Source organism: Vipera berus (assembly GCF_964194415.1).
Source record: "Vipera berus genome assembly, chromosome: Z".
NCBI classification, from domain to species: Eukaryota; Metazoa; Chordata; class Lepidosauria; order Squamata; family Viperidae; genus Vipera; species Vipera berus.
In genome coordinates this window covers 56,792,967-56,816,646 of record NC_138205.1, presented here as the reverse complement: position 1 = coordinate 56,816,646, position 23,680 = coordinate 56,792,967, and the positions used below count along the sequence as shown (strand labels likewise).

The 23,680-nt window shown below is 39.1% G+C and overlaps 1 protein-coding gene across 2 annotated transcripts in view; it reads right to left on the bottom strand.

Annotated features, from left to right (window-relative positions):
* The window catches only part of TMEM245 (transmembrane protein 245), a 139,209-nt gene that overhangs the window by 64,050 nt on the left and 51,479 nt on the right, over nucleotides 1-23,680 (bottom strand). For both annotated transcript variants that reach the window (XM_081343489.1, XM_081343488.1), the window contains exons 9-12: nucleotides 9,884-9,974; nucleotides 8,912-9,010; nucleotides 5,858-5,989; nucleotides 3,486-3,608 (exon numbers count right to left, since the gene is read on the bottom strand). In XM_081343489.1, the coding sequence (XP_081199615.1) occupies nucleotides 3,486-3,608; nucleotides 5,858-5,989; nucleotides 8,912-9,010; nucleotides 9,884-9,974 (445 nt within the window). The remainder of the gene's footprint in view (nucleotides 1-3,485; nucleotides 3,609-5,857; nucleotides 5,990-8,911; nucleotides 9,011-9,883; nucleotides 9,975-23,680) is intronic.

Here is a 23,680-nt window from a genome sequence, read left to right as displayed (position 1 = left end):
TAAACAAGATATAGGAATTAAAGGACTAGAAATAAAAGGCGAAATATATAAATTACAAGCATTTGCTGATGACTTGGTATTTATTTTAGAAGAACCTTTGGAGATGATCCCTAAACTATTGGGAAAGATAGAACAATATGGAGAAATGGCATGAAAATAAACAGGGGAAAAAACAAAGTAATAGTTAAAAACCTCACAGATAAACAAAAAAAAAGAATGTTGGAAAAAACAGAATTGCAAATGGTTAATAAGGTCAAATATTTTTTTTTAATTTTTTATTTTAATTCCATTTATATCCCGCCCTTCTCCGAAGACTCAGGGTGGCTTACAACTTAGCAGTAGCCTTCATTCTATGTATATGCCTGCTTATTAGGGCTTTCACACACACCCCAAGCGGCATTATTACAAAGTCAGCTTAATTGCCCCCAACAATCTGGGTCCTCTCTGGGAATATATTTAACAGCAAGATGTTCCAATGATAAAAGAAGATAATTATACAAAATTATTGAATCAAATAAGATTGGATCTGGAAAAATGGAAAAACTTGCAATTGTCAATATTAGGAAGAATTGTTACAGTAAAAATGAATATACTACTGAAAAATTTATTCTTATTCCAAACAATACCTATAAAATTTGAGAAAAAATTCTTTGAAGATTTAAATTCACTCATCTTGACATTTATTCGGCAAGGAAAGAAAGCTAGAATTAAGATGAAAATGTTACAAGATGCGAAGGAAAATGGAGATCTTGGTCTACCAGAGTGGGTTTTATATTATCAAGCATCTGTATTAACATGGGTAAAAGAATGGATAACTCTCAGAAATAAAAGTCTATTATATCTGGAGGGGCATGATTTACAATTGGGGTGGCATGTTTTTTATGGTATGGGAAAAATAAAGTCCATAAATATTTCCAAAATCATTATATAAGAAATGCATTATTAACAACATGGGGAAAAATAAAATGTAAAATATATTTGAAATTTCCAGGGTAGTTGTCAACGATGGAAGCATTTGTACACCCAAATTTAGTGAACTTTGAAAAAATCTGGAGATATAGAGATATTCTAAATTCTGAAGTGAATTTAAAATCTGAATAAGAAATGGAAACTCAGGGTATCAATCTAACATGGTGGGCACATTTACAAATGCAAGCTAGATATGATAAAGATGTTAAGCTGTATGGATTTATAAGGAACAAACTGTGTTTGATAAGACATTGTTAACTTCTGATGAAAAACTAAGAAAATGTATAATTTTCTATTAACTTTGAAAATGGAAAGCGAAAAAGTTAAAGAAACAATGATAAGATGGGTGAAAAACTTTGAACACAATATAGAATTAGAAAAATAGCAAAATTTAGGGGGGAAAATTACTGACAATGTCAATTTCCTACAAAGAAAATTTATATAAAATGTTTTATAGATGGCATTTGGCACCAGCAAGACTAGCAAAAATCTTCAAAAACATGTCAGATAGATGTTGGAAATGTAAACGTAAGTCAGGCACTTATTATCATGTTTGGTGGACTTGTGACAAAGTAAAGTGTTATTGGAAAAAGATACATGCCTGGCTAGAAAAGATATTGGGAGAACATGTAGATTTTAAATCTGAACTTTTTTTATTAGGTACAATTGCCAGAAAAGACTAACAAACAAAGCACATATTTGATTTTGCATGTCACAACAGCAGCAAGGATTATATTTGCGCAATACTGGAAAAACGAAGGAATACCATCAGATGAAGAAATAATAAAAAAATACTAGAATGAGCAGAGATGAATAGATTGACTATGAGACTGAAAGAAAAAGAAGAAATGGAATATTATCAAACTTGGGACTTATGTTATCGATGGCTAGAGGAAAAAATAAAGGATTAGGAATTAAATATGTATTAGTGAATGTAAACTCAGACAGCACACGTTTGTTGAAAAATTATTACTGAATGTATGGGAAAAAAACAATAAAAACTTTTACAAAAAAATAATAATTTCTAAAACAGTGTCTGAAGCTGTTTTCCCCACACAATGCCTCTCTTCTTTAGATGGAATCTTGATCAGGGCTGTTCAGAGAGAACAATGAAATAGAATATTTCTTTGCACCTAGAAAATACATCTTTCCAACTGATCTTTACTCTCCATTAAGATCAGAGAAGGATAGAGATAATGTAAGCATCTTTAGTTTCTAAACTCATATTTTATTTTTTATATATTTAAAATATTTATATATTTTATTTGTTTTCAAAAGCTATTTGATATGGACTGTACTGTGCAAACTATACACTACTAAAACTCTTATGCCTATTTACACCCTTCCATTGGGCAAAAAGGTGCACCCCAGAACACGTTTTGAACCAAGGTATCTCAACTTACAGAATACATCCAAAATCCAGAACCCATTACTCCCATGAGATAAAAATTGTGGCTGATACAGCACAACTGTGCCTTTTGACTATTCTTCTCAGAAACCCATTGATTGTGTGGCACAAAGAAAATGGATGGGGCATATCCACACCCCTCTCTCTGGTCCCTGCTCCCAATTAGCTTGAGATTTGAAACCTTGCAGTAGTGGTGAATATCTGAATATTTGAAACCTTTTAATGGTGTTGTCCAGTGAGGGAAGGAGGGAGGAAGCCCTTGGAGAAATACTGGGATGGAGAACAAGAATGCAATTTTCCTTACGATCAGTGGTTCTCTGTTCACCCTCCCACCAACAAAGTGGCAGACAATTCCTTCAGTCAGCCAGAGATAATGATGAGTGATTTTCAAATTCACTGCCTGCTTCTTAGAGCAAAGTCAATGGGGAAGTCAGCAGAAAGTCAGAAGTCACTCATTTCATTCTCCCTCTGCTTTTTTGCCTGCTGTGGTCATTCCTTTATTTCTCCTCTTCCCATAAAAGTGACAGTCTTTTCCAATCAGTCAGCTGACTTCCAATGCTCCTTGCCAACTTTCCATAAATAGAGTTACTAGGGAAACCTGCAAGAAGTTGCTCACATTGCCACTACTTTTTTGCTACTCTCAGTCATTCTGTTTCTCTGTTAAGGTAAATAAAGTATCTTTAAAAGGATGAGCCAAGGTTGTCTAGTCATATCTAAAGACCACAGTAAGGATTAGAATGAATGTCTATGTAGAGAAAAAGCAGAGCTTTTGGTACAGCATTCATAGAATTGTGAGGTAACAATATTTATATTGCAGTGGACGAATTTATACCAACCTCACATATTATTATGCCTGAGATAAGTAATATAGTGCACCTTTGCATTCAAAGTACAGAAGATGAATGGAATAACAGAGGAATCTTATGTGCCAGTTACTCTTTCTCAGCCCATACATCTCACAGGATTGTTGTGGGGAAAATAGGAGAAAGGTCTATTGGATATGTTTGCCATCCTGAATTACTTGTAAAAATAATAAAGACAGAATACATATATTCTGCTCACTTTAAATATCATGTTAAGTCCATACAAATAATGTGGTCATACTTACCAGTGAAAGAACAAAATTAAGAACTGCAGTGCTACTATGGAAGAGGACTGTTAGCAAAGTTGTAACTGTGGTAAAAAGAAGGCTAACATTATGACTCATCACTATCCAAAGGGATTCTAAGATCTACAAAAAGATGAAGAATTAAATGCATTATCATAGAGCAAGGTTATGGAATAATGAATTTAACTTATAAGAAAACACAGTTTAATTAAATCTAAGCGGAAAAACATTCTGAATGATCAGTTATTGAAATATTTTAACTTATTGAGCAGAAAATTGGATTCACTGTCTTTCCAATGTTATGAATTTGTAACCTAAAGGAAAAACTAGTAAATCTTTCGATATATAATATTTTATGATAGTGTAGATGTTGTTTCTAGTGTCAGGATCTACATCAGTGGATTTTGCAGTTTCTATTTAAAAATTGTGAATTTATAGATAGATAAAATATCATTACTGAAAACTATTTTTAAATATAATCTAACATATAATTTAATGCTTCCTTCACATCACCACCACACTGGAAGTGATACCATAGAAAATCGTGCCAAATGTGAAGAGCCAAAAGAGTACTGCTAATGAAGTTCATGGAGCATGGTTCAACCATCAGTTCAGAAGTCTACTGTGAAACATGAGCCATCTATAACAAGCGTCAGGATATGCTGATTTCCGGCATGGTGTTGGTTCAGAATAATGCTTGCCTGCACACCGCTAAACACACCCAAAAACTTTTGAAGCAGTTCCATTGGGATGTTTTTGATCATCCCCCCCCATAGCCTAGATGTGGCGCCAAGCGACTACTACTACAACTAAAGAATTTCAAATCTTGTAAAGACATTAAGACAAGTGCCTCAATCTGAATGGCAATTATGTTGAAAAGTAATGTAACGTTGTAGTTTTCTAATGTGTGTAATAAAAGTTCGGTATCTGCAAGTATCTGTCACTGATAACCAAACAGAAGTTTATTTCCGAATTGCCCTCATAAGTAGATCATCTCAAGGAATAATTTTCAGTGGTATCATCTTTTTATTTACTGAAAGAAATAATGAGTTCTAGGTGGTTGTATAAAAATGTAGAATTTCAAAAATGCAAAGAGTAGTTCTTGAATTACCACAACTGAGCCCAAAATTTCTTTTCTAAGCGAGACAGTTGTTAAGTGAGTTTTACAACCTTTCTTGCCACAGTTGTTAAATGAATCATTGCAGTTAAGTTAGTAACATAGCTGTTAAGTGAATCTGGCTCCCCCATTGACTTTGCTTGTTAGAAGGTCACAAAAGATTATCATATGACCGCAGGACACTGCAGTCCTCATAAATATGAGCCAATTACCAAGCATCTGAATTTTGATCATGCAACCTTGGGGATGCTGCAATGGTCATAAATATGAAGAATATCATGTCACTTTTTCAGTGTTGTTGTAACTTTTAACAGTCACTAAATGAACTGTTGTAAGTTGAGGACTACCTATATTTGAAATGGGATTCATTAACTCTAAATAGCCACATAGATTTTCTTCTTAATGATCTGTTTCTATGCTGGTCTTTTTCAAGTCATCCAATAGCATATGCATATATTACAATCTGTTTTAAACATATAAACCTAATCATTATTCATTTAAATTGCAAGTTTATCCCTGTATTTATTTTAAAGAAAGACAGTATCTTTTTCTGTAACAATTTATCTTTGACCTCAGACACAACAGTGGGGTCAGCTTGGTTTTGCAAATAGACACAGAGTACATAATTTGAAATAGGGATTCTCTCTTCCTGTCTTGCTACACATGCCCACAATCTAGACATGTAAAGGAAATAGTCTTCTTTTTCAGCTTTGTAAAAAGTGTTAACAGTTACATATTATAATAAATATACTAGTTACCCTTCCCTATTCCCATACTGTTTTTATTCTTTTTTGTTTTTGCTGCATCTGGCTAAGAGGAATGTATGTAATTATATGTGACAGAGAATAACTTGCACATATTTATTTATTTATTTTATTTTAATTCCATTTATATCCCGCCCTTCTCCGAAGACTCAGGGCGGCTTACAAGCTTAGCAGTAGAAGGAAGTCAGTACACAGATAGTTTAAAAAAGAATAATAATGGAAGAAATTTACGGTAATGGAGGCTAGGAATTCACAGGATTTAGCAAAACAGCAGCTGAAGAAAAATAAGTACAGACAGGAAAGCATATACTAAGAATGATAAGAACTATAAGCCAGCATTTAAACATTTTGATGAAGAACCAAAACTGAATTTCAGATGCTGATTTTGACAAGGCCAGCCTTTTGAACTATCTATTAATTTGCTTTTATTTTTGTTAAAATGAATTTAGAAATTAGTATTTCCTGAAATATTTATTATAAAAGCCACATACCGAAAGAAATGTTTCAATATTCTCATGAATAAAAGAAGCAACATCTTGCCAATCAAGCATATCGCTTTTCCAACTATGCTCACGATTTAAATGCTTTTTGTGACTTTTTTGTTGTCCAGAATAAGTTGTATTCTATAAAACAAAAGTAAAATAATACAAAACATTTCATGTATTCATTTTCACAGGAGAAAAGGAACAAAGTACAAATTTATTTTTCAAATAAAAGCTGGATTAGTCTAGATTACAGATCTCAGTATAAATTATATCACAAAAAGGATGCTTTATGGCATAGTGTTTCTAAGTGATCATTATTGAGCCTGGGGTTAACAAGGAGTTAGTGTTATTATTATGATTATTTGTAGTACTATTAAAATAGTATTCATTAAATTATTTTCATATAATAAATGCTTGGGGAGTGGATGAACAATCTAAATATTCATGGAGAAGTTGATGGATTGGACTTCCAACGAAGATGGCTGTTGCACGATTAAGAGTTTATTTTTTCTCTTACCAATGATCTGCTGATTTTAGTGCCAAAACGTGTTTTTTTTAGCAGTGCTGCTCCCTGTTTTGAATGGGAACATTTAGGAATTACCCAAGAAGACTTTTGGACAATCATGGACCCAGTTGGGAAGGTGGGGTCCTGAAGGTTCCAATTCCGACTGGACACAATCAAAGTCACTGGACATATACATCTTTCTGTAAGCAGTTTCATTATCCTAAGCACACTTGGACATTAAATTTCACTTTTTGAACTTATTGTTTCATTTTGTTTTCTGCTTTAAAAGTTGATTAGTGGTTGAATGCTGATTCATTTCAACTACTTGCTAGGGTTGAACTGTTTTTTCTCTTTTCTTTTTGATATATGTTCTTCTGATAACCTCTGTCCTCTCTGTATGGAAGAAAGGCAGCCATTGTGTGTGTGTGTGAAAAGTCCTTAGATTCTCATCACAGGATTTCTATACTTTTTGAACTGGAAAAATATCTGGAATTTTTATCTATTGAATTTTTCTTTTAACCTGGGATTGAAATATAGAGAAACATATAGAAAACATCTCTTTTTCGTTCTTTGTTTCCTCATCAAGTTTCACAGACTAAGAAATGGCTGAACATAGGCTGACACCTAAGAAAGGAGGGTGGGGGAGAATGCAGCCCTTAGCTAAATTTCTCTTTAAAAAGCTTGATGTGATGATAATGATCCTGAAAAATATGTTGTGGCATGGAAATTAGGCTGTTCTTAAAAACACAGGGATAGAAAAGAGAACATGGCTTTCTTTGCCTGTTTTCCTAGGCAGGCAAACAAGGGTGAAGGTAATTTTTTAATGGCTTATTTTAGCACTTTCCTAATAGAATTTAAAATCTTGTCTCTGGTGATAAAAGATATTTGACAGCTACATAAAAGTTTTCTCAATTTCCCTGAAATATTTTCACTATTCTTTTATTCAATGACACACAAAGACTTTAATACACATATTAAAGTGTTCCAATATTTCAGGGGCTGCCACAAAGAAGAGGGAGTCAAGCTATTCTCCAAAGCGCCTGAAGGCAGGACAAGAAGCAATGGATGGAAACTAGTCAAGGAGAGAAGCAACCTAGAATTAAGGAGAAACTTCCTGACAGAACAATTAACTAGTGGAACAACCTGCCTCCAGAAGCGGTGAATGCTCCAACACTGGAAGTTTTTAAGAAGAGACTGGACAGCCATTTGTCTGAAATGGTATAGGGTTTCCTGCCTGAGCAGGGGGTTGGACTAGATCACCTCCAAGGTCCTTTCCAACTTATTATTATTATTATATATATATACACAAAGATAGAAAAAACCCCAGAATTCTTAGTTTTACACAACATGATCAATTTCATCTTAAATCTTAGTTTGGTTCCTGTTCAAAGGTACTTGTAAAAAAGGTTTAGCAATTCTGCACTAAACTGTATAAGTAACCCATTTTTTATTTTTCTCAATAAGCACACAGAGAAGGAGAAAGATCAGTGTTATTATTTTTCTTTTCTTTATTTAGCCAAATTCGACTGTCTGACTCATCTCTGAACTGGGTCCATTTGCAAACTTGCGCCTGCACCTCCCACCACCATCTGAATGTTGCTGGCTGCTGCTGAAGCTGTTGATGGCCCCTGAGCCTCTTGCCAAAGGGCATGTGCCAAAGACCAGAAGCGTCAGAGCCATGTTTTATTCCTCCCTTGGGGGGAATCAGCCATGAAGATGTGTCATGGTGCAACGCCCACAACTATGCAGCTTCGGAGAAGCGGCAGAGTTGTAATGGTGACAGTATAACATTGGCAAGCTGTGGGTAAACTGGGCTGGAAAAGCCACAGTGAAATGGGTATGGTTATTTGGCCAGAATGAATTGTCCTAGACCTGTGACAGTGAGACCAAAACAGAGCTGCAAAAGTGTCAGGGAAAAGGGACAGTATTTCAAAGTAAAAGCATCTCTATTTGAGAAGTCCTGCCTGAAAATAAGTGCCAGATGACATTCTGGTTGTTATCATATCAGGACTGCTTTAGATGATTTTAGCAATTGTCCTTATCTGTAGTGACAAGGACAATCTGTCAGCAATTCCAGTCTCAAGTTTTTTAGGGCCTTATGTATAAAGACTAACTTAGCAACTTGGTCACACATTTTACAATAGTTGTAGCTTCCAGACTAAGCAAAAAGACAGATCCACACAGAATTCATTCAAATACAAGATTCACAAGGATTCATGCTTATAGCATGTGATTTGTGTAGCTAGACTGTCCCTAGGAAGGAAAAAAATAGGTATATCCAGTCACCAACATCACTTGTTATACATTGTCATATGTGTTGCTAACTCAATATAAATCAATAATTGCTAGGCATGCTTCAGATGTAACTGCAGCCCATGTGTATGCCTTCTTAGTCTCTTCATTGGAAGCCCCCAGGTCATTAACAAAATCATGCATATTGAAAGAGATATTTACATAATCATATCAGGTGAAATTTATCTTTGTAACTATTAACAAAATATTATGCTGTAATTTCTCCTGGATCAATATACTGACAATATAAAAAAGATACTCACTTTTGCACACCAAGAATGATATAGTCTGTCCCAAAGCTCTAGAACTCGCTTTTCAATCACAGCAGTGCTATTCACTTTTTCTCCTAATATTTTATCAAGCTATAAAATATAAAAAATGTATCAAAATATTTGAAAAGGAACATATTCACTGACCGATTATGTATTTTATATTTACTAAATATCCATTAATCAAAGAAACTATTTTAGGTAGACAAATGCTCATCCCATTTATTCATTCACTTGCTAGAAATACTGCAAATATTGAAAAAATAGATTTACAAAAATTAATATTTTTTTCCAAGGGCCTTTATTTATTAAGAGAATGTTTTATATTGTCATTCAGTTTGAAAACTTTTCATACCATTGAAAAGTATTTAAATTGTAACAATAACAATTTCAGGTGTTATGTCTTTGGTTGATATAATTAAATCATGACAGTAATCAGAATGTATATAAAGGGAACAAGTAAAGTAACAGAATTAAGTTTATCAAATCCAGAACTGCATTATGTTTAGAACCAACAGGGTTTTTTGCTCAGTTAATACTGCTTAATAAAGACTAATGTATATTCTCCAAATAAGCTTGTGCAAGTCTTTTATTGGACTTAGCAGATGAACAAGTAACTGTTAAAATCTGATGTCATAATGAATTAGAAGGGAGAGCAGAATAAAAAAGCTTATTTAACATTTACAAATTATAGTTTAATAACAACTGCAAATTTATGGTTTTAATCTAAATAATTTGATATATCTATTTTAACATACTTTTTGTAGTTTTATTTTGCAGACCACTATGAAATCTGATAAATAATAGCAAAAAAGTTATTTTTCATTAATATTTAAAGACAAACTATTTGCAAACTATGTCAATACTAAATATAGATCAAAGGTTACTTTTGCAGTCATGAATCTTTCTGAAAAGAAAGTAAGAAACATCAGAATATTAATTTCCAAAGAGGAATCTCATAATTACCTTATATGTTATCCATTCTCGTCCATACTGGTAAACATTATTAGCAGCTGAATTCAAAGCCTTCTGAATGACTTGAGCTTCAGGAAGCCAACTAATTAAGAAATACAAATGTAAAAAATGCATTCTGATTGCACATATTCTAACTGGATATAAACTATCTCAGTAAATAAATGCAGATAGACAATGGTATTTTTAATAGGAATGATGTTTTTAAATGTAGTTTTTCCTGCCAAATAGCATACATTCAGACTTACATGTTTTTCTGAAAGTTCAGCATAGTGAACAATAGCTATTGAAATGCAACTCCAAAGAATCCTTGGTGTTCATCTGAAACATATTCACGTACAAGTATTTTTCTAACAATGGCAGAATAATGCAGATCAATGGAAAATATCAAACTTCCATAGGGATTTCTCAGGAATAGAGACTCTTTTTGAAAATATAATCTTTATTGAAAACATTTTTAACAAGATAATACAAATATTAGAAAAGAAATAAATAACAACAGCAAATACCTAAGAAAATTTTAACAGCAGTTATAAATGCATTTATTTTTTACCCTCTCTATAAGGTTACTTCAAAATTTCTTTCCATAAGCTATTTTTTTCTAATGTACAAACTCATAAATCATAAGCACCTTTTTCTTTTTTATAATTTTATTAAACATTACAATTAGGAAAAATAAAAAGTAATACAAACTATAAAAATATAAAAAGAAAAAAATAGGAAGTACAAAAAAGAAGGAAAAAAAGTAATTCCCCTCCCTTCATAGCTTATCACCATCTCTTAAAACAGCAATGCTCTGTTCTTTCCATATTTCTTAAAGCCGTTATTCATACCTAGTCAGCAAAAGCCCATTAAGGGCTACCAGAGATAACTACATATCTATTTTAACCTTCATCAAATAAGCCAACTCTATATTCCTTTCCTGCACTTTGGCTTTTAGTTCCTTCAAACAATGTCCTAGTACTCAAACCTATGCCCAATGTGTCAATGACACTATCTAACCATTTCATCCTCTGCCATCCTCTTTTCCTTTTGTCTTCTATCTTTCCCAACAGCAGTGTCTTTTTCAATGAGTCCTCTTTTCTCACTTTGGTGGTCAAAGTATTTGAGCTTCAGCTTCAGTATTGTTCTTCCAAAGAACAATGAAGGTTAATTTCTTTTGGATTGACAGATCTGATCTCCTTGCAATCCAAGGGTTTTTCAAGAGTCTTCAACATTGCAGTTTGAAAGCATCAATTCTTCGGTGCTCAGCCTTCCTTATGATCCAGCTCTCATAGTCCATATAGTCGAAGCACAGCTTTGATTATATGAACCTTTGTTGGCAAAGTGATGTCTCTGCTTTTTAATATGCTGTCTAGGTTTGCCATAGCTTTCCCCCCCAAAGAGCAAAAGTCATGGCCGCATTCACAGTCTGCAGTGATCTTGGAGCCCAAGAAAATAAAATCTACCACTGCTTCCATTTCTTTCCCGTCTGCCAGGAAGTGGTGAGACCAGATGCCATGATCCTAGTTTTTTTAATGCTGAGTTTCAAGCCAGCTTTTTGCACTCTCCTCTTTCACCCTCATCAAGAGGTTCTTTAGTTCCACTTCATTTTCTGCCACTAGAATGGTATTGTCTTCATATCTGAGATTGTTGATATTTCTCTTGGCAATCTTAATTCTGGCTTGTGATTCATCCAACCTGGCATTTTGCATGATGTACTCTGCATATAAGTTAAATAAGCAGAGTGACAATATACAGTCATATCTTTTTTCCTATTTTGAACCAACTGGTAGTTCCATGTCTGGTTCGAAATGTTGCTTTGTGGCCCTATTGGCATACAGGCTTCTGTATGATACATCTATCTCTTTAAGGAACTTGCCACAGATTATTGTTGTCTACACAATGAAAAGTTTAGCATAGTCAATGAAGCAGAAACAAATATTTTTCTGGAACTCCCTTGCTTTCTCCAGTGAATGTTGGCAATTTGATCTCTAGTTCCTCTGCCTCTTCAAAAACCCAGCTTATACTTCTGGTAGTTCTCAGTTCACATACTGCTGAAGCCAAGCTTGTAGGACTTTGAGCATAACTTTGCTACCATGTGAAATAAATGCAATTGCATGGTAATTTGAACATTCTTCGGCATTATCCTTCTTTGGAATTGAAATATAAACTTATCTTTTCCAATCCTGTGGCCACTGTTGAGTTTTCCAAATTTCCTCACAAATTGAGTGCAACCCTTTAATAGCACCATCTTTTAGAATTTTAAATAGCTCAACTGGAATACTGTCACCTCTGCTACCTTTGTTGTTGATAATGCTTCCTAAGGCCCACTTACTTCACATTCCAGAATATCTGGCTCAAGGTCAGCAATCACACAATATTGGTTATCAGGGACATTAAGATCTTTCTTGCACAGTTCTTCTTTGTACTCTTGCCACCTCTTCTTAACTTCTTCTGCTTCTGTTAGGTCTGTATCATTTTTGTCCTTTATCATGTCCATCTTTGCAATATTCCCTTGATACCGTGTTTCTCTGAAAGCAAGGCCTATCCTGAAAATAAGCCCTAGTTTGATTTTTTGGGGGTGGGTCTAATATAAACCCTACCCCCAAAATAAGCCCTAGTTTTGGGGCAAGGCACACACTTAAAAATCAAGCTAGAGCAGGGGTAGTAGTGTGGATCTGCCCCACACGCCTCACACCCACTTACCTTGCAGCCAGGCCTCTCCTCACCAGCCCATTTCTTCTTTGGCGCCTTCTGCAGCCAGACCTGCATTTCTCAGTCACAGGCCTTCCCAGGAGGCCTGGAAAGCTATGGATTCAATCCATAGCTCAGTTCTGCAAGACCTCTGCAGCAAAGGACCGAGCTCTGGATTGAATCCATAGCTCGGTACTTGGCTGTGTAGAGATCAAGCCAAGTGTAATCTTTCAAAATATAATCTTTTATGTATAATCAATCTCTCATGTACAACAGCTATTGTTGATTTATTTTTGCTTCCTTTCTGTATGTGCTCCATTGTATTCTAAATTGTGCTGACCAAAGAAAATGTTTCTAAAACTGTGTTTTTTCAAGGAAAAGCCTAGCTAAGAAATTGCAACACTTCGCTCATCTCCTACCACCTCTCTCCTTGAATTGTAAAACTTTCCCTTCTTGTTTTTCAGCCATGGCTTTAAAATGTAACAGCTCTCTACCTGCCTGCAAAGTAACAAAGTTAATGGGCTAATTGCCAGTTATTGTGCTATTGTGTGTTCAAGCTTAGAGATGCAGAAATGTAACACCAGGATAGATGAGGAGATTCAAAGAATTTTTTTTTAGATGCGCAAGAACCTTGTGATGTATATTAGTTATAAAAAGCAAAAACTTTTCTGATTATGTGTTCTCTGCTCTCCATCTTCTCTGCTGCCTAAAGGAGAGTGGAGTGTCCAGCACTATATCTTTGATCAAAGAAATAAAGCTGTGTTCTAATTCAGATGCCTCGTGTTCAGAGTGTCATTGGGATTTATTTGGATTCTGAGCTGAAAAACCTTACAGCTGCATAGGCCTTCTGGAAAGGCCTGACTGTAAAATGCAGGCCACAATGCATCTGCAGAATAAAGCTATTCCTTCAACCCCAGAAAAAGTAGACTGGCTGGATGGGGCTGTAGATGCCAGAGGTAAGATATCTCCCCAAAATAAGACCTGGTCACTCTTTTGGAGGCAAAAAAAAAAACCACAAATAAAATATGGTCTTGTTTTGGGGAAAACAATTTTCTTAAAGAGATCTCTAGTCTTTCCCATTCTATTGTTTTCCTCTACTTCTTTGCATTGTTCATTTTAGAAGGCCTTCTTATCTCTCCTTGCTATTCTATGGAAATTTGCATAAAATTGGGTACATTTTCCCTTTCTTCTTGCCTTTCACTTTCCTTCTTTCAGCTATTTGTAAGACCTCGTCAGATAACCACTTAGCCTTCTTGCATTTCTTTTTTTATGGGATGCTTTTAGTTTAGGAAGTATGCAATCCTGAAACTGAGACAGGAAGTAGGAGCTGCCATGCATGAGTGGAAGAAGGCTGAGCCTCAAATTCCAAAGGAGTGGTGGGACTTGCAGGGCATGTTTAGCAAGAAGGGCTGAGATGAGCTCCCATTCCACTGACCAACAGACTACTCCATAGATATCTTGCCGAGGGATAAACTACCCAAGCCCAAACCGTACTCGATGACCCCAAGGGAGCTGCATCTTTTTTATAGATAAAAACCTAAACCAGGAATTTATCCAACCAGCTCAATGCAGGGTGGCCACCCTGGTGCTATTCTGGAGAAAAAGGGTGGATCCCCTTCGCTTATGCATGGACTGTAGAGGGTTAAACACTGTGTATGTGGAAAACATCTACCCACTCCCACTAATGAAGGACAGCTTTGAAGCTTTCAAAGTGTGAATTCCATCAGAGCAAAATTGACTATTTGGGTTACTGTATTTCCCATGAGGGGATAGAGATGGACTCCGAGAAAGTTAAGGCAATGCTGGAGTTCTCTACTGGCTTCTGGAATTGCTGGAAGGGAGTGTTGTAAAGAGGATGGGGAATTTAAGGGGATTTCCCTTTCTTCAGTGGATGGAAGGAAAATTTTCTCACTCTGAAGAAAGAGACCTCACATCTGGCAAAAATGTTCAGAATGCTGGCTTCAGAATGGGATAATTGGCTGCAGTCAATTATCCCCCACTGAAGCCGACCTTTGCCTGCCCTCCCCCAGCACTCCTCCCCCACCACTCCTCTCCTGCTCCTTCCAACTGGGCAATTTGTCCAGGGATACTTGTCCTAGCCAATTTGTAGAGCAGGACAATTAGCTTCATGACCTGGCAGCCGGCCCATGTGCCAACTGGTGGGCCTCTATCTTCCCATTGGGCGCAGCCCTGGAGCTTAGCTTCCTGAACTGCTCAAATTCCTTCTCCAACATTTGGGTTGGGCTATGGATGGAGGGAGGGAGACACTTTCTTCACCTTGCTGTGAAAATTTTCAGGGTCCTCACCTGGAATGGGACTGTTGTGAGATGTCAGGGGAGAGAGAAAACATTGAGAGAATAGGGGCGGGGGTTCTGTGCTCTTTGCAGAGAAGCAGGTCTCAGACAGGGGTATGCCGTTTGTGGTGGCAAGCGCAGGCAGGGTGGGAGCGAGAAGACATGCAGCAATAATTTTAATTGTCCCTACTGAAGCTCTTTCATCCTTTGGAATTCTGTTTGCAGCAGCAGAGGTGTCTGCAGCAGATGGAGGAACTAGAGCAATGCGAGGAGAGGCGGGGCAATGGGCCTCCAAGCCTGCCTGTCAGGTGCTGCAACCGGAGTTCCAAAGGGTGAAAAAGTTTCAGAATGCTTAGCTTTATGGCTTGGGGACAGAGTTGTGCACTTCCAAAGCTCTTTCACCCTTCGGAAAACTGGTTGCAGCCACAGAGATGTCTGGAAAGAGGACGGGGGTCTGCAGCAGGTGGAGAACCCAGGGCAGCATGAAAAAAGATTTTTTTTAAAAAAACACGATTACTTTAAAATATATATTTTTACATTATCTTTTAGTTTTTAAAAAGATACTGTTTCAATTTTTTAAAATGTATTTTTTAGATTTTTTAAAAAAAACAATTTAGTTTTTTTAAAAAGTAGATTTTAGATTGTTTAAAAATGTTTTGATTGGTTTAAAACATTTTTTTAGATTTTTTAAAAGCCAGTTTTAGATATTTTTAAGAGATGTTCTTAGATTTTTTTAAAAAAAAGTTTTCTAGCTTTCAGTGTGCTTTCTATTTTTGTATTTTATGCTTTTAGGTTTTTAAACAATTTTGTATCCCTCTTTCCTTATGCTGGCCTTTGAATATAAAAAAGTTGATTGATCAATTGTGGAAAGAAAAAGGATTAGGTTGGGCAGGGTAAAGAAATTTCGCTTTGGCATATTGCAAAAGAATTAGAAACTTGCCCTAAAATCTGCAAGAAAGATTTTGGGAGATTTTCAGCCTTGTATTCTCTTACAAGAGTTACTGACTACTGGTTGATTCTTGTCCCTGGGAAACAGCCCTGTTCACACTTGGCAGGTTTAAGAGATGTGGACTTCAACTCCCAAAATTCCTCAGCCATACATTCTGGGAGGTGATGTTCACAAGTGTAAAGTTTGTCATGTTTCACAAACATTGCTCTAAAGTCTATATCGGTAATCCTTGACTTCCAACCATACGTGGGGTGTTTTTAATCAATGGTTGGTGAGTTCTGCTCCACTTTATACCTCTGAGCTTTGGTGGTGCAGTGGTTAGGATGCAGTAGTGCAGGCTACTTCTGCTAACTGCCGGCCATCTGCAATTTGGCAGTTCAATTCTCACTGGTCAAGGTTGACTCACTTCCATCCTTCCGAAGTCGGTAAAATGAGGACCCAGACTGTTGGGGGCAATATGCTGATTCTGTAAACTGCCTTGTTGTTGTTATTGTTGTTAGTTGCGAAGTCGTGTCCGACCCATCACGACCCTATGGACAACGTTCCTCCAGGCCTTCCTGTCCTCTACCATCTTCTGGAGTCCATTTAAGCTCACACCTACTGCTTCAGTGACTCCATCCAGCCACCTCAAAAAACTGCCTAGAGGACTGTAAAGCACTGTGAAGTGGTATATAAGTTTTAGTGCTAATGCAATTGCTATTTTTGCCACAGTTGTTAAGCAAATATTGTAGTTAAGTGAATCACATGGTTGTTAAGTGAATTCATCCTCCCTTATTAACTTTGCTCATTATAATATATGAATAGCGTTTGTTATATGGCATTATAACAAGGTCAATTTAGCAGGGAAAGTTATTGGATTTGTTATGCTTTTATTTTTATTGTGCTTTACTGTTTTAAGAAATGTTTTAAGATTGATTATCATAGATTTGTTTCTGTTTCAAGTCTGGTTACATTATTTAACTGTTTCTGTGATAATGTAAATATTTGCAAAATAAATACAACAGACTTTCTCTTAAACTAGTTTCAATAAGTGAATCATCCTTTTTTAAAGTTACTTCAAATTTCCTTCATAATTTTTTTTTCTGGACCTTAACTATCCTTCCAATACATCTGAATCCATTTTAAAATAACTCAAAATTTGACACTTGAGTCCTCAACTTATCAGTGACCAAAGTTACAATGGCAATGAAAAAAGTAACTTAGGACTATTTTTCACATTTACCACCATTAAAGCATCCTCATGGTCACATGATAATAATTTGGATGCTTGGCAACTGACTCATCATTATGACAGTTACAATGTCTTGGGTCATGTGATCCCGTTTTGTGATCACCTGATTTCATAACTGTGTTACTAACTTAACAACTGGTAGATTCACATAACAATTGTGCGGAGAATGATCATAAAATGTGGCAAAACTCTCTTAACAGTCTTACTTATTAACAGAAATTTTGTGTTTGAAAGTCAAGGACTACCTTTACTTTAATTTTACAATTAATCATGGATATCACTAGAGATAGTATTAAATAGAGTCCTTGACTTATAACAATTTGTTTAGTGACTGTTCAAATTTGCAATGGCACTTAACAAAATGGCCTACAACTGTTCTTCGCACTTAGGACTTTTTATTTTAAAATTCTTTAAAGAAAACCTAAAAAATACCTTTTAAAAAAAGTCTAAATTGTATCTTTTAAAGAACTCTAAAAACTATCTTTTAAAAATATCTAAAAAAATATTTTCAGGAAATATTTAAATAAGTTTTTTAAAAAAATTAAAATACCTTTAAAAGAAAAAAATATCTCTCTCATTCCTCTATCCCAGCTACTTCTCCAACCCTGGCTTGGTATCTTGCAATTCCCCAGCTTGTGGTAGACTGCCCCCTCCCACTGTCCTCCAATTGTTGCCCAGCTCCTTTGTTGGCTAGCATGTGTCACATGAATGCAAAGTAAGATTCTCTTGAGGGGAAGGGAATAAAATACCCCTTAGGGCACAGGTTGGCAACCCACGGCTCTGAAGCCGCATGCGGCTCTTTCAGCCTTCTCCTGCGGCTCCAAGTCATCCTCCGCCATTTGCAGAGAGAGACAGAGACAGAGAGAAGCACTGAAAACCCCAAGGAAACTCTCCCCCAAACAAGCCTGATGGACACAGTACTTCCAACAGTTCAATTTTCCTCTGTTATCTGCCAGTGGGAAAATCTTCCTAGCAGATGCCTTATTGAAATTACCGCAATATAACAGTTTAAAGACAAAAATAGTTAAACCCATGCTTCTCGTACAGCAGCTAGCAGCACCAGTGACCACTAGAGCGCAGTCAAAGAGTTAACCTCTCCTAGAGACCACTGTCACATCCAAATTCAAACAAACGTCGGACAAAGATGACTGATGCCTTAAACACAAAAACCTCTGTTCCATGCAAGATGGCCTTGCATGGGTAGGGAGGAAATTGTATATGCCAGTTAGCCAGAGACTATGGACTATGCAAACCTGCCATGACTCCAAACCGGATGGGCACGTTGGATTCGTGAAAATGTTACATCTCTTAAAGCAACAGTTTTGGTGGCCCTCCATTAAGAAAGATGTGGAGGGTTATGTTGCCAGCTGCCCTAACTGTGCAGTAGCAAAATGAAGTCAAGAAAAAACACCTGGCCTTTTGTAATCAGTCGCAAACCCTTCAGCATTCTGGAGAGAGATCTCTATGGCAGGGCTTTTCAACCAGTGGTACGGGTACCACCTGTGGTACATTAGGACCTGGCAGGTGGTACGCGACCATCCTAGAAAAGTGGTAGCGGGGGAGGGGAATGAGGTGAACTAGTGGCAGCACTGTATAAGCCTGGGTGAGAGATGGCTGGACCTGTAGGGCTGTCAGGGCTCAGTGGAAGCGCCAGGATCAGTGCCAGGCTCCAGCTGGAGCTCAGCGCTGATCCTGGTGCTTCTGAGCCCAGAAGAAGCGCCGATCAGCTGGAATGTTGCAGCATCTCCAGGGTCTTGTGATTTACATTCAAATGCTTGGCAACTGATTCATATTTATGATGGTCACAGTGTCCCAGGGTCATGTGAAGTGACCAAAACCTGCTCAACCAAACACCACCCCCCACCCCACCCCTACTGCCAATCCGCAACAGAAATGCTCACAACAATGAAAACCTCGGACAGGAGGAAGAGTGCTGCCAGGGGGCAGACAGGTGTCTTGCTCAGCTGCGACTTGGGCATTTTTTTCAGTGCCATTGTAACTTCAAACAGTAACCAAGCGAACTGTTGTAAGTTGAGAATCACCTGTACTTCATCACATTTTTTTTTTTTGGTCATCAAGTTTTTGACACCTTGCTAGGCAACTGGTGGTACTCGGATGTAGCCATATCCTAAAAGTGGTACAATGGGTGAAAAGGTTGAAAAGCCCTGCTCTATGGATTTTATTGTAGAACTACCTGAGAGTGGTATAATACCATTATTTGGGTGCTGACTGTCCTGTTTTCAAAACAGGTCCATTTCATCCCTTGCTCAAAAATACCAATTGCAAAGACTTTGGCAAAGATGTTCCTTCACCATATCTATTGTTTGCACGGAGCCCCGCAGTGCATAATCTCTGAAAGGGGGGTCCAATTCCCCTCAAAGTTCTGGAGGGCATTTTTGGACCTTTGGGGTACGGACCAGGGCCTGTCATCTAGCCATCATCCTCAAACAAATGGTGGGAAAGAGCAAACCAACTCAGTATTGGAGCAGTACTGGACCGACCTCCTGCCATTTGCTGAAGTAACATACAACAATGCAGTCCGTTCTAGCCTGGGGTTCCACTGGCCACATTTTCAACCCCATGCCCGAATTGCAAAATAACAAGCCCACCATCCTTTCCCTTAAGGAATTGATTAAGCAGTTGCAGAACACCTGGCCAGTAGTCACAAAAGCCTTAGATAAAACTAGAGCAGCTTATAAGGCTCAGGCAGACAAGAAAAAGATGAAACCTAAACTTCAAAGTAGGGGACCGGGTATACCTAATAGGATCCTTCAGTCATTGCAGCCCTCAAAGAAACTGGGGCCCAAATTTGTGGATCCATTCCCAATAAAACACATAATAAACCCTATCGCAGAGGAAGCTGGAACTCCCAAAATTCTTGAGGCAAATCCACCCCATATTCCACTGCAGCCTGTTAAAACCTGAAATTACCTTGTCTTTAAGGCCAGCAGTTCCCCCTGCACCTCTACCCATTATAGTAGAGAGTGAACATAGGGCTGCTGCCTTGCTTTCCGTGCCGTGCCGTGCCTGGGCGCGGCTTCTTCCCCCATGGACATCGGGAGCACCCACCCCACCTATCGCTCGTTCCAGGACAGCTGCCACTGTCCCGTGATCTCCAGCCCATTACCAGCCGGCCGGGCATGCCTACCTCCGGGCTTCCTCGGCCTCTCCCCTCCCCCAGGCTGAGGCTGGTCAGATTCCCCTGTGGGTAGCCCTGCACCCATCCCCGGGCAGCCCTCCTCCTCCATCCTTCTGCTCCTTCTGCAGGTGGATCGGGGCTTACTGAGCCAGGCAGCGCCTCTCCCCACATGTGTCCTCAGGCGGAGCCAGGCAGCCACGGCTCTCACTACCCTCCAGCCTCTATTTGCCAAGGCCCGAGCTCACCATGCCCAGCTGGATAACGATGGGCTGGAAAGCGCGGGATGGCAGCAGGTGCCCCGGGACAAGAAGTACATAGGGTGAGCATTCCCAATGTCTGTGGGGAAAGAAGCAGCGAGGAGGCTGCATGCCCAGTCCAGCCCAGCCCTGGCACAGAAAGCAAAGTAGCAGTCACACGTGCGTCGGACCCAACCCTTGCAGAGCGCCCTTCTCCCATCGCCCTGACAGGGTTTCTTACCTCCACCCGGCTTGTTCCGCGGCCTCATGGCAGCAGCATTGGGCAGGAGGTGGCAAACGAGGCTTGCTGAGAATTGAGCTGCATTTGCCACTGCCACCTTTGGAGCCAGCAATCAGCAGCGCCCCGTCACGGGAGGACTTGGGGCTGTAGGGGTCCAGCCCTATGAAGCCCACCTTCTTCTTGCCTGAGCTGCCCGGATACACGCCCCCATTGTGCAACTCCATATCAGTGGCTGTGGGGAGGCTGATCGCATGTGCAAGCAGGACAGCAACACAGGGCAGAAGCACTGTCTAGGGTCAAAAGGGAGGCCGGGCAGATTGCAGGCACCCGCAATCTGCCCAGCCTCCCCTCTGGCCCTGTGCAGTGCCTCTGCCCTGCACGGCTGTCCTGCTTGTGCTTATGATCAGCCTCCGTGCCACCAGCACTGTCAGCACCCACAACCTGCCCAGCCTCCCCCTGGCCCTGGGCAGACCTTCTGCCTCGCGCAGCTGTCCCGCTCGTGCATGGGATTGACTTCTGCGCCACTGCCGACAGCCGCAATCTGCCTGGCCTCCCCCCCAGCCCCAGGCAACGACTTTGCTTCGCGCAGCTCTGCCAGTCGCGCAAGCAATTGGCCTCCAAGCAATTGGCCACCACTACCAGCACCTGCAGTTTGCCCAGCCTCCCCTCCAGCCCTTGGCAGCACCTCTGCCTGTGCAGCTGTCCCGCTCGCGTGTGCAATTGGCCTCTGTGCCGATGGTGCCAGCAGCGCCCTCAATCTGCCCGGCCTCCCCTCTGGCTCCAGGTTGCGCTTCTGCCCTGCGCAGCTGTCCCATTCATGCTTGTGATCGGCCTCCTTGCTGCCGGCGCCGCCAGGGCCTGCAACCTGCCCAGCCTCCCCTCTGGCCCGGTGCTTCTGCCTTGCACTGCTGTCCCACTTGCACGTGCGATTGGCCACTGGCACCGCTGGCAATCTGCCCAGCCTCCTCTTCCCCTGCTTTACCCAGTTCGTCCTGGGGGACCCATGCCCGTTAACCCTCCCACCACCATGCAGGATAAGGTTGCCAGATGCCCTCGCCTACCCCAATTGTTTTTTTTACTAACCTGCCTTTCAGCTGCATTCCGTTCCTCCGTCTGCTTCTTAGCCTTCACCACGTGTTTGTGGGACTATCGGTAAAAAAGAAAAAAAAGTTCCATCTCGCAAGAAGTTAGAAAGTCTCATGGAACTTTTTTTTGTCCCACAAACACATGGCGAAGGCTGAGAAGCGAATGGAGAAACAGAATGCAGCTGAAAGCAGGTTAGTATAAAAAACACCACTTGGGGGAGGCAAGGGCATCTGGCCAGGGGCAAGGGTGGCAACCTTACCCTGCACGGCTTCAGCAGGTGTCTGGCAGGGGGAGGGAAGCAACAGGCCCTGCCCCACCCCTCACATGGAGTGCCCTGCTCCTGCCGCTCCCCCCACACAGCACCTTTTTTCCAGCCCTGACACGTCACTTTCTTCACCACTATGTGGGACTGAAAATAAAGTTCAATCAAGCAATTCCAACTTTGTGAGATTTTTTTTTCCTGCAAGAAGTTGAAATTGATTGATTGAACCTTTTTTTTTGCACATGGTGGCGGAGACCTAGGACTGGGGCGATGGCATGTGTGCCCACAGAGAGGGCTCTGCATGCCACCTGTGGCACGCATGCCATTGGTTCGCCACCATGGAGCTACGCAATACCTAGTAGCCTGGAAAGATCTCCAAATTTCCCGAAATCAATGGGTGCATAAAAAACATGTTAGAACCCCTAAACTGCTCAAATGTTTTCATGCTTGTTACCCAGACAAACCTGATTAACCTAATATTTTTCTTTCCTCCCTATTTTATTATTTTCTCTCTCTCCAGATTTCTCCTTTTTTTAAAAAAAAATGTTTTATTAATTTTTAACATAATCACCTTAATATTTGGGAAACAGCATGTTGTCTGGGTTAGTATTTAAAAAAATAATCAATAACAATTAATTTCTATAATTCTATAGTCCATATAATGGCTTTGCTTGATTTTCTCTTCTTCCAACAATATTCTCTTTTTTCAACTTAAATTAATACAGTTCTTATTTGAATAAATGACAATTAAAGTATAGATATTTTTCTCATATTTCTGGAAATAATAACATCATCAATATAAAGCTTCTTTTTTAATTGCCTTGTCATATATACTATTTACAGAATTCTTATTTAAATTTGTTTTCCCCACAATATTCAAAGCATGCTTACTGGTTAAGATTTTCTCAAAATTAGTTACACTTTTAAGTCTTTTTTCTCATATAAGCCATCCCAACACTTTTACATTTCTCATACCTTAAAAAAGGGGGGGGGACAGAGAAAACATTTCTTTTATATAAACCATCCCAACATTTTTATATTTCTCTTGTCAAAAAGCAAAACACAAAGAAAAAAAGAAAGAAAAAATGTTATTTTTGAATGTTATTGCTTGACAACTATGTTACTTGAGGGGTTCATCCCTCTTAAACTAATCTTCATTTATATCCAAAATCTTTCTATTTCTTTAACCATATTGGGGAAGAAATGGAAGTAGTAACAGATTTTATTTTCCTGGGCTCCAAGATCACTGCAGATGGGGACTGTAGCCAAGAAATTAAAAGACGCTTGCTCCTCGGGAGGAAAGCCATGGCAAATCTAGACAACACACTAAAATGCAGAGACATCACCCTGTCAACAAAAGTGCATATAGTCAAAGCTATGGTCTTCCCAGTTGCAATCTATGGCAGTGAAAGTTGGACCATAAAAAAGGCTGAGCGCCAAAGAATTAAGGCCTTGAACTCTGGTGCTGGAGAAGACTCCTGCAAGTCCCTTGGACTGCAAGGCGATCAAACCGGTCAGTCCTAGAGGAGATCAACCCTGACTGCTCTTTAGAAGGCCAGATCCTGAAGCTAAAACTCAAAGTACTTTGGCCACCTAATGAGAAGGAAGGACTCACTGGAGAAGAGCCTAATGCTGGGAAAGATTGAGGGCAAGAGAAGAAGGGGACGACAGAGAATG